At 38.6% G+C, this 12490-nt stretch overlaps 1 protein-coding gene across 1 annotated transcript in view; it reads left to right on the forward strand.

The window, feature by feature from the left end:
* Positions 1–12490, forward strand: part of SLC26A9 (solute carrier family 26 member 9) — a 47780-nt gene that overhangs the window by 16843 nt on the left and 18447 nt on the right. The window contains exons 7-12 of the mRNA XM_042464038.1: positions 1374–1456; positions 3140–3287; positions 5210–5323; positions 6778–6855; positions 8903–8998; positions 10868–10974. Coding sequence (XP_042319972.1) covers positions 1374–1456; positions 3140–3287; positions 5210–5323; positions 6778–6855; positions 8903–8998; positions 10868–10974 — 626 coding nt within the window. The remainder of the gene's footprint in view (positions 1–1373; positions 1457–3139; positions 3288–5209; positions 5324–6777; positions 6856–8902; positions 8999–10867; positions 10975–12490) is intronic.

The following is a 12490-nucleotide window of genomic DNA, read 5'->3' on the forward strand; positions in this document are numbered from 1 at the left end:
GTAAACACAGCCTTAATTTTGCAAGTCTGTTTGCTGATGCACATATCTTTAAGAAAATCCAATTGTAACAGGTTTATCATTAAGAGCATACATTCCACTTAGTGTCTAAATTATGCCTAAGCTTCCATGCAGAAGAAGTGAATAGTGTAATGCTTTCCTTTCTTTTTCTTTTTCTTATATTTATATAGTGAATAGATTAAAGTAAAACTCAGATCCATATTAAACCTTCTAGAAATGTAGATGTTGGGAACAAATGCTATCACATATGATGAAACAAGAAGGGTGCCTCAAGATCCAAAGTATCTATGGGGTTTTGAGAATCCCACAATCTATACTTGTGATCCCCAGAGCCCCTCCTGCTACTGAGTTTGGCCAAATGCCACTGAAATTGAGTTTTATGAATAGTAAAATAAAATAAATCTAATTTATGGGATAAAACAAGGTGCACAGGGACACATGCTTTATTTTTTAGGAGACTCATGAAGCATACAGGAAGCACAATTCTCCCTCCAAAACAAGGCATGTGATCCAGATGTGTTTTGCATCACCACAAAAGTCAATTCTTAGAAACTAAAAATGGATTTCCCCCATTTCTGCTGGTTGCCATGCTGCCATATTTTGTAATCCTTTCACATTTATTGTATTCACCCATACAAACTTCCCTGAGGATTCAGATTAACAGGGGAAGCCCTTTTCTCACTGCTGCCGCCTTCCCTCTTCCCAGTACATGCTATGTGAGAGAAGGCTTTCCTTTGGCTATTCTCCAGACTGGCATCATCCCTGCTGTTTTGGGTGCATTCTGTTTTATTTAGACATACATTTAGTAAATAATCTGGATTTTACTAGAATGAATAAATTTTTAATGGGATGGATTTTCTTCTTATACTGAGGAATTTTTCACTGAGTATTAAGTCTGTTTTACATTATATTTTGGTTTGGTTTGTTTGTTTTTAATCATTGCAGTGGACCCTTGGTATCCACTGGAGTTTGGTTCTAGGACCCTCTGTGGATACCAAAATCTGTGGATGTTCAAGTTCAGTTAAATACAATGGCATAGTAAAATGGTGTCCATTATATAAAATGACAAAATCATAATTTGCTTTTTGGAATTTATACATTTTAAAAATATTTTCAAGCTGTGGATGGTTGAATTCTTGGATAAAAAGTCTATGAGTTAGGAGGGCTGACTGTACAACACCTTTGTCATCTTGAGTGACATTCTTTGGGAGAAAGTTGGTGTATAAACATGGTTGATTAATAAACTAATTTGGTGGATTTTAACATATCTCAGTTTACACATGTACATTATAAATAATCTGCTAAAATAGAAAAAAGTACTGTGGGGCTACAAAATTTTAATGTTTTGGTTTCAGGTCGTCATAGCTACCGCAGTTTCTGGAAGCTTTAATATGCCAGATAAATACAATATGCCAATTGTTGGAAATATTAATATGGGGTGAGTAAATGGATTGATTATTCTCTTTTCATAAACTCCATCTTTTCTAGAATGGGCATACTCTAGTCATACCACACATTTATTCCAGTCTATTTAATAGTAAACTCCTTCCTTTCTTGAATCAGAGCTGAAACAGATATGACATGGGGAACCCAGAAACTGTTTCAGAACTGGAAAGTGGTATATTCATCTTAACAAATTTTCACTTGAAACACATGAAACTATGTACATGTAACTACATTTAGGCTGTGTGTATCATATTGTAATTTAAATATATAATTTAAATTTTGCTAGTTGTTTTGGTCACAAATGTTACCATTATATTCTGTACAACATTAGTACAAAAAACATTGCTAAGGGTTCTGTATAGTGTGGTATGGAAGGAAGTTGATGCAGGGGGGTGACACTATGAGTTACTGCACTAGGTAACACCAACCCTAGTGATGCCACTGGGTATATCTAGGAAAGCCGGAAGTAACAAAAATTGAAGACATTTATTTTAAAAATCATACTTTTAAAAAGTCCCATTCTCCTTCTCATTAGTACACTATATCAGCAGTCAAATACTGTATGCTGAAGATGAGGGAAGAGAATACTATATACAAAACTTTCAGCACAAACTGAAAGAAACTTCCAAATTGCCAGTGGATGGATGTTGTTACATCTCAGAGTGAAAAGTAGGCTAAATTCAAAGTGAGCAATTGATACAATTATTAATTACAAACTCTAATCTGTACAAGTCATCCATGAATGAATTTACAAGAGTGTAATTATAAAGTATATAATGAATTGTTGCTGTATAAAACGTGACAGACTTGCCTGTGCTATGATAATAAATAAATAAATAAATAAATAAATAAATAAATAATTCACATAAGGCTACATACCTGTGCTGAAGGAAATGTCTTAAATCCAATAAACACTAAGATCATAGATATTCTGTGACCTTATACCTAGCTTTTTGATAGCCAGTGCAAATATGATTCCTGGAGATGTTTCCCATGCAACACTAGTATGCACATTTTTCTTTTGTGGACAGACTTAGGAGAAATTTCCTCTGCTGGCACTCTGTATTAGCCCCAAGGGAAATGACACAGTGCCACTGAATTTGAACCACTTACAGGGAAAAAATATCTATGTATGGCCACTGCATTGTGGGAGGCAGCCACAAAAGAGTCATTTGACAGTAGCAACTTAGTTGCAAAGTTAAAATTCAGGATAGCTAGCAGTCATAAAACAGTAAAAAAATTAAAAGCATCTCAAGAATGATAATAAAAGTGCAACAGCAGAATACACTGAAACAATATCAAAATGACCTGTATATATGAGCAATCTAGTCTCATTACTTTGTGCCAAACTGGATAGAGTCCTGCAGTGAAAATTAGTAGCACTCAATCTTTGATTGACATATTTATTTCTTGTAGTTTTAAAGGTGTTGATTTTGGATGGAGTTTTTAATTCCCATTAAATGGGATGGCCTCTATAGTTCCAGTTCAATTTGTCATTTGTCTTTAAATATGTTGAGATTTACTGTTATATATTTTTGTCTGTATCTTAATGGTGGCTGAACTGAACCTTGCTTTTGTATCATAAAAAAATGCACTCAATCTGTTCTCTTGGTTCCTATTGCAGCTGAATATCCTCATGATTTTGTATTTTTTGTTGTTGTTGTTGTTTTTCTAGCTTTCCATCAGCCACTCTTCCTGAGGTGGGCAAGTGGAAAGACATGATTGGCACAGCTTTTTCACTTGCCATTGTGGGATATGTGATCAATCTGGCCATGGGTAGAACTCTTGGAAACAAGCATGGATATGATGTAGATCCAAATCAGGTAACATGAATGAGCTTATGGTGCCAAAAGGTACAGAAGAGTAATCAAAACTCCTTGCTCACCCAGAAAGGCTGCACTGCCATTTCCAGAGCTGTAGTCATGTTCTTTTCTAAGATGTGGTGCTAGATTTATAGGAGGAAAGGTAGATGAGCTCATAATGAAATTTAGAGGCCTTATCTCCAGTTCTTCCAATGATCTCCTCTTCTGAACCTTCTATATTTTAAAAGCTAAAGACAAAATATAGCCCATCTTCACAGGTAAAGGAAGCTGTAATTTGCTCACTACAGAGTCCCACCTCCACTTTCAGTTTTCGGACTCTAGTGTTCTTACAGGCTGCGCGATGAACAAAACACAAATAATTATAGACAGATGATTTGGGCTTGAGGTTATTATCAAAGAGGACATTATGGGTCGGGGATACAGGCTAGATCACAACATACTAAAAGGAGTGAGCCAATAGTTCAGCAGGCATACCAGGCTGTTTTCTCTCTAGCACTACCACAGGGTAGTGGAAGAGCAACCCGTGCTGATGTGAGAAAAATCACATGGACAGTGGGCAGTAGATCTGCTGTTCACGTGAAGTGTTTGCTTTATGGAGGCAGCTGCTGATAATTTGAGGATTAAATTACATGCTCCTTTAAATATACACTGTATGCTTCCCTTTTAAAAGACAAATAGGAGGGTACAGACTTGATCACATTAGGATCAGAGCTGTTTAAAACTTTACTACCTGAGTCAGTTTTTCTTCCATTTCCACCCACAGTGGAAGGATGTGGACTGGCAGGATGTGGACTAAGCGAGCAAGTGTTGCAGGTGGAGGTGGAAATTTTTGAACATCTAGTGTGAGGAGTTTTTCAGTTAAAAATTAGTATAGATGTTTAAACTTCCCCATTTGCTCATGATTAGAACTGTAGATGCTTTCCTGTGTTCAAAAAAAGAGAAAGTTATCTTTAACTGTGTGCATAATTAGCATAATATGTAGCTGAGCCCTCTTCCTGGGGTAGCTATGAAACATGCCTTTTTCCCCTAGTGTGTTACATGGTTTGTTGGGTGCTTATTTGTGAAACAGCGGGATACAAACATTTTAATAATCCTAATATCCATCACAGCTAATAGTGAGTGATAATGTGAGATGCAGTTGTCAACTGATGTTGATTTCAGCTTAGGCAACCCTATGAATGAGGGACCTGCAAGTAATCAACTCTGTTCGGTTCTTGCAAACCTAATGCTGTGGTTTTCTTGATTGAATCACCCTACTAGTAATGTGAACTTCCCCTCTTCCTACCAAGCGTTACACAACTACAGACAAGATCCTGACTCAGAGTAAATTCTGGAGCAGATTCATTAGGGTTATTAACTAGACATTGTTTAGCAATTAGTTCAAGGGATTAATTTGAAAATACTTTCTGTCAAATTAAATAAACTTCTTTGAGAGGCAACCTAGAACTATGACACACAAGAATGCTATGTGCACATCGCATGGCTTATAATAGCTATATGTGGTGCAAGTTTCCTCTGCAGAACCTTTCTGTGTTCTTTGCTGCTGAGTAGGTGATTCACTCCTGGTGACATTCTCAGGTTAGATAGTTGTGGTTAAGAGAGTCCTGCTAGAATTATCCTGGCCCAAGAAGTGGCAAGTCACATGCTCTAGAAATCTGACTCAGAGAATTCTGGGATACCTCTGAAATAAGCAGAAGCAGAATTTATGGCGTAGAGATGAAGCTCAGGAGATACAGAGCTGATGGTGAAACTCGTAACCTTTCCATTAATAATGCCACCTTCGTGTATGAGTATTACATGACTGCATGACCTATTTCTAATATCCAAGTAACTGCTGTGAAAGGAACCTCTCTAAAAGGGCAAAGTCATGGGATTTGTTTTGCTACATACTTCTACCCAGCTCTCTCTTCTTGCTTCCACAGGAAATGCTAGCCCTGGGTTGCAGCAACTTTTTTGGATCCTTTTTCAAAATCCACGTGATATGCTGTGCTCTTTCAGTGACATTAGCTGTGGATGGAGCTGGAGGAAAATCACAGGTTATTTATTTATTTATTTATTTATTTATTTAGCTTCTTCTCTCAAAATGAGACATTTTGGTCCTGTGTGCACTGGCCAGGATACTCTGGGGGCAGCCCAGAGTATCCTGGCCCCAGAGATGCCCCAACCTCCCTGTTGTCTCAGCCCTCTATTCTGATATATCTGCTGCCACAATGCATCACTTTGTTCTTAGGTCAAGATGAGGCACCCAGTGATGATCACATGGTTGGGTGCTTCATTCTGGCCTCAGAGCAAGTGACGTGCAGTAGTGGTGCACACACTGGACAGCACAGCAACACACATTTTGAATAGCTGTTTGGTATCGGATTGGAGGATTTAAAATCTTCTGGGAACATCCAGCACAAACAGGAAGTTATTTTAATATGCTTTAAGAGAACTGAACAGGCCATATATTGTTCGATCAGTTTGCAGCAGAACTGGGGTTTGTGCATCGGCCGGTCTCCTGCCAAGCAGAGAAGGGGAGGCTGTTTTATTTGGCCCATGCAGACAGGGCCAATATTAGATGAACATTGAGTATCTCTACCTCTTTGGATGGATTTGAACTGATCCAGTAGTCATTCTCTCTGTCCCACACCAGCACCCAAAATAGTGAATTCTCTTTCTACTTGCTGAATCCACTTTCCCATGATGCTTTGGGGAATATTTTCACTTTTAAATTAATACAATTTATAGCAAGGTTGAGCAACATGTATTTCATAGACCACAAACCCTGATTTTTGAGGACTGTGCCACCATCTCTCCAGTTATTGGCAAATTTCCTGTCAAATTTCAGCTACAGGAGCTTCCCACAATACTCCTTTGAAAACAATGTGATTGGGGAGCACACACAGCTCAATAGTGGCACCGCCCGCACATAGTAGGGCTTGGGACCATGTGGTTGATGCGTGCTTTCGAGCCCTACTATCTCCCAGGATACTGCTTCCTGGCGGTCTGTATCGGCCTTTTGTTGTCATTACGGCAGAATTAGTCATGAGGTGGATTGCCAGAGAATCAGATCCATCTAATAACAATTGGAATCATATTGCACTCTCAGAAAATGTTAGAAACATTTTTTAAAAAAATAATTCTTAAATAACTCTATAAAGGTTCATTATTATCCTCATGTAACAGATGGCTTGAGAAGTACTTCAGAAATACATATGTACTGTGTGAAAATATGCAGTGCTTATTGGTCAAGTTAATTGCATTTTACCATTATCTATGAGAATAATGTAGTTCATAATACCATGGTCTTTCATTAAAAGGCAACTAAAACTATATACACAGGGCCAACAAGAAATGAAATCAGTTCACAAAATTATCTTTCTCTCCCAGTACTTTCCTTCTTTATACATGAAACCATTTACTTATTATTACTTCTTGATTCCTCCATTGACAAATAACATGACATAAGTTTGAAGTCCTTTTTGTGATGTTACTTTTCTCGCTTTAGGTTTCAAGTTTTTGTGTGGCGCTGGTAGTGATGATAACCATGTTATCTTTGGGGATCTACCTCAACCCTCTTCCTAAGGTAAAAATCCAAATAGATTTCTTTACATTTCTCTCTCTCTCTCTCTATCTCTCTCTCATATATATATAGTATAATTTAAAATGCTTCCAGGCTGTGTCCATTGGAATTATCTTCTTTGTGGGCAAAGATAGACAAGGGCCAGCTGAACCAACAATAGTTTTGATGAAGCTGCTGAATCCAAACACCTCCCAAGCTAGCAATGCCAGAATTTACTTAGAATACCCTCATCCTGCCCTAACTTTGTGTCAGCATTATGGCTAATTTCTCTGGGGAGAAAGAAGTTTGGATCAATCATAGCTTACTCTTCCTACCCCCTTTGATGGTGGGGAGAATCTTCTGCTAGCAGATCTTAGTTTGCAGAGCAATCCAACTAGAAGATTACTCTAGCAGCAGATCTCTGAGATTAACTGATAGAAATTGAGGTGAAAAAAACCCTAACGTGTCAGATAAGGTGAAGAACATGATTTCTTGTGAGCCACAGCATTCTGTTACTTCAGTTCAGTACACACTCTTCTGGAAGCAAGCCCTATTTTACACAGAGGAAATTATTTTCACTTAAATATGCATTAATATGGTGTTGCTAATTTTCTTTTGTCCAAGTTAAGATTCTAGCAGATATTGTTGTTATTGGGTGCCTTCAAGTCATTTCTGACCCCATCATGGGATTTCTTAGTACATTCATTTCAAGATTTGTCACTGCCTTTCTTTTAGTCTGAGAGAGTGTGATCTGCTCAAGGTCACCCAATAAGTTTCCACAATTAAACAGGTATTCAAGCCCTGGTCTCCTGAGGTCCAGTGCTCAAGTCACTACAGCACATTGGACCATCATGAAGATATTGACTTACTACAAAAATGAGATCTTTTAAAATGGAAAGGAGAAAGGGATCTTCAAGACTTGTAAAAAGCCTCTGGATTTAGCAGTAGTTATAGTTGTAGTTATCCCCCCCCCCCCCGATACCCACACAGTGTTCTTCCTGTCTCAGTATTTTTCTTGTGAGGTTTCAGTATTAGTAGCAACTTTTTAAGCCCACTGCAAAGTGTGTGTATTTTTCTGACCTGAGAGTTTCTGATACAGACCAGGTGAATGGAGATTATCATACGGGGACAGGACAAGGATGGGATCACTTTCCTGTCCTTATCCCAACCATGACTGCAATCACATGAAAGCCTTTCATACATGTAGCACTGATTCTGTCATTATCCTGTCACTGAAGTGAAACTGTATTACCGCAAACCCCTGTTAATACAGGAGACAATGACATGACAATGACAGGATCAGCACAATGTTGTATGAAATTCTTTCATGCAATTGCTGTCACTCGTGTTTCCCAGACAGGACAATGTCTAGATAAGTGTGACGTCTTGTGAAAGTCCTTCCCATGATTGCGCAGGAAGGACAGGACAAAGATGTCCTTTTCCGATCTGATAATCTCTGTCACACGTCTGTAACTATTGTCTAGCTTCCATATGTTTTTGATAGTCCTACATTTTGAATGAGGATGTGACCTTCACCACAGAATTTAATACTGACCTTCATTTCCTCATTACATTTCCGGTTACAGACTGAATATTTATTCTTCATTATTCTTGCTTTTAGAGTTATAGTGCTAAAACATTATAGTACTTAACACTATGACTGTAACAATATTTTAAATAAATAAGTAAATGTGCAAGACAGAAAATATAGATACTTGGGGGAGGAACAGGGGGTAGGTGTTGAATTAATGGGCATGAAGATGGGAGGGTAGAAGGAAACCACATCACACCACAACTAAATCACACCACAAGAGGGAGAAAGAAGCAGTTAAAACAAAAATGAACATATCAGGGATAGCACTAAACACCAAACTTTCAACAAACCAGGGACAAATCCCCAATATATTTTGGACATGATTAGATGGAAAAACCATTACTAGGTGAGAAATCAAGAAAGAAAATCCTGACTTTTGGGAGAGCTATATGGCAATCTGAAAGTGGGCAGCTAATTTGCCTCCTATGCTTGTAGCTTTTTGCCATTAACTGTAATGTTATTTGATACTTATTTTAGGCTGTGCTGGGAGCATTAATAGCTGTGAATCTGAAGAATTCTCTCAAGCAACTGACTGATCCTTATTACCTTTGGAAAAAAAGCAAGTTGGACTGTGTGAGTATCTAATCTCAAAGGTCTTGGGAGAGAAGGGAAGAACCACAATACATAGTGTAGTGTGTGTTGAGTTGCTTTTAAAAAATGCTACAAAGTCTAATGGAATACAGAGATTTTGCAACAGTGATGGCTATCCTTTATCTTTCCACACAAATGGAACAATTATTAGACTTTGTCATAAATCTCAGTCCCTGAGGATGTCAGAGGCCTTTTTAAAAGCAAGTTTCTAACTCACATGGTTATGAAGATGTATTTAAATCATATTTATCCCATAAACAAAATATTCCACACAAAATTTAATATTAGATTCAGCATTCAGCAGAATATTAAGAGAAGAGACTCACTCACTGCATAAGTTCCATTGTCTATATAGGCCAAAAACAGAATTTGTATTTCATTAGCATGTCCTTAAGGTTTCATGGGATGGTGGTATGAACAGCTAATTTGAGTTCAGCAAAAATAATAGTGCAGCTGGGCACTCTCCACTGAGCTAGAGAAACAAATTATGTGACTTGGTATAAGGCAGCTTTCTATGTTGGCTTACTCCAGTATCTAGAAGTCATGATTTAGAACTCCATCCAGACAAGGAAAGACCTTTTATAAAAATAAAAGTTTCCAGGCAGCCCTTGATCTAAAACTCACTAAACATTGGCACCATAAATGTCTGGTTCGTGGATAAAGAAGATTTATTACCCTAAATTATATTTACATAAATAGTGTCGGTGTTTTACAAATATCTCCAGGCATTACTTTATCAGTGAAAGGAATAATTGAAATTGCCCAGTTACAGCCATCAACAACTTTCTTAAAGTACTGTTCAAATAGAAGGGGAAGGAAATTATGCTTTGGAGTTCTGCATATGACATTATGAGTGTGCCATGCATTATAATGGACCTGAATGTCCTGAAATGTGCTGAGTACAACACCTGACAGAATAGAGCACCTACACAGTAACTTTCAAGCTACTGAAGGAGCTCCTTAACTCTGAGAGCACTTATTTCACAAACGCTCACTGCTGTACTTGACAGCAATATTCAAAGCCACTTACTTACCCATAGCTGCCATAAGTAAACTGCATACAGAAAACAGGGATATAAATTATAGCAATTAATAAAGAAATGCTGACTCAAGTAGAGATATTCAGGAGAAATATAGTTTCTGTTTTATTGTCAAATCTACTTAATCAACCATTCAGTTAGTGAAGTAATTCAAGCTACGCCCTCCAATATTTGCTACACTGAAGAAGGAGATGCTATATTGGAAGTAGCTGAGATTTCCTTTCTTCCACTGTGTCAGCCATTGCTTGAAGATGCCAAAGCTGGGGCTTAGATGGTTTCTGTAAGCACAAGCTCAAGAGTGCTCTGTTTCATTGGGAAGAGGGAGAAGAAACAAAGATGGGTTCCTTGCTGAAGCTCTGAGTGGAGAACTTCCATCTGATGCTTCAACCAGGGCTCCTGATGTCACAAAGAGTGGGATGAGGGAGAGCTTTGTCCTGCTAATATGGTTTCCTACTTTTGGTTTTGAACCCTGCAAAACAGGGCTTGGAAAGTTCTTTTTTCAAAGATGTTTGTTATGCAATCTATTACAAAGCATCTCTTCATGTTCCATTAATGCAATGATAGAATCTTGAACCTCTCAAAATCAAAATAGTTATCATAAGCTTTTGGTATTAGGAATAAAATTCCGGCATGCTGACATCCAGACTGTCTGGATTTAAGTTGTGTAGGAAGATAACAATGTAATGTAACTTCAGCCTCCAGTATCTCAGCCATAGTTATGCATTCATAGTTAAAATGTGTGTTCCATCCCCACTTAGAAGGTTGGCCTCAGTGTAAGGAAGTGACCTGCTGTGTTTATGTCTGTCCACAGATGGTCTGGGTGGTGAGCTTCCTATCTTCTTTCTTCCTGGGCTTGCCGTTTGGACTCGCTGTGGGAGTGGGGTTTTCCATCCTGGTTGTGGTTTTCCATACTCAGTTGTAAGTATTATCCTGGTGATGACCTGTAACATAATGGCACAAGTAGAGAGATTTCCCATCATTTGGGTCAAACTTTCGAAAGCAGGTGTGACTGGCAGCATGTGGAACATGAAAGTACCAGTCCCTGTTGGTAAACAATGACATCAGTTTCAGATAACTGTGTCCTAATCTCCCATTCCTATAAATATGCTTTAAGGCTGGTATAAATATGAAAGTATTTACATCATACATAGAAACACCTGCTAGGCTTATCCTTCACTCTCTCATACATGGGAAATCCCACTTATTACTCTTTAAACTCTCAGTGTAAGAGATAAATGTGCCATATGCTGTTCTTTCTTTATAGCAGCTTCAGACACAGAGAAACTTTTTGTGAATTGGCCTTTTTGATTATTAATGACTTGGAGCCTTATCACACGTGAAACAGGAGCCCCAATTTGAAGCACTTCCGTAGCGAGGGTGAAGCAGGGTCACTTCAAATCCAAGGCAATTCACGTGATGTATTATCACACGTGAAGAATGAAATTGTGGTGATTCCCGAGTCAAAACAGAGTGAGAGCACTTTGAATTACCACACCAGTACATACAGTACCAGTACATACAGTACCATGCGGATTCAATAATTCGAATTGGCACCCTTGAGCATGCTCAGTGGGGGTCTGAACGCATCAAGAACTTTTACGCTTCGGGGGGGGGGGAGAAGGGGGACACTTCCTGGTTCCACTTTCATGTGAATGCAACCTTCACGTGAATTGTTCCTGTCATCTATCCCCCTGGCCTCCGATGGCCCCCTCCTTTGCTCCCATCTCTCCAGCCTCCTGTTTCATTCCTTTCACCCATGCCATCTAGATCTAAATCTACCATCCTTTTCATTCCCTTCACCCCTATCATCTACATCTAAATCTACCCTCATTTTCATTCCCTCCACCCCTGTCATCTAGATCTAAATCTACCCTTCCAAGCACAAAAAGCAAATGGGGCAAAACTGCAGCACAGCATCATGGGAAATGTGGGACCTTGGAGGTTTGGGGGGGTGTACCAGGACGGAAGCAAAGTTGAATTCCACACCAGACCAATTTGGAGTGACATCAAAGTGAGCTTAGAAGCACTTTTTGTGAATTCGCTTGTTGCCGAATTCACCAAAATAAGGAGTCACTTAGGATTGACTGTGGAAGTCTCGGAACAACACCTCATAGAAAGCAATCACGTGAGATACATCACATTTTAGCATGAATCCGCATGGTTGGACCTGCAGTCGCGTCGCAACAGAGCTGCCAAAACCTCCGTGTGATAATTCTCTTGGTCTTTAGGAGCAATCTGCATCTCTTGATGCAGCTGAATTATTGTTATTATAGTAAATCATTATTATCATTCATTTATAAAACACCTCCATTTTTCTAAAGTCTGGATGAAGAATGTAAACGTTACACAATTGTTGAAAAATCATAATGGTAGAAAATTATTAAGATAAGACAGTCCTTGCTCTCTGGATCACAGTCCGATAGATACAAGACAG

The sequence above is a fragment of the Sceloporus undulatus genome, chromosome 4 (assembly GCF_019175285.1).
Source record: "Sceloporus undulatus isolate JIND9_A2432 ecotype Alabama chromosome 4, SceUnd_v1.1, whole genome shotgun sequence".
Taxonomy (NCBI): domain Eukaryota; kingdom Metazoa; phylum Chordata; class Lepidosauria; order Squamata; family Phrynosomatidae; genus Sceloporus; species Sceloporus undulatus.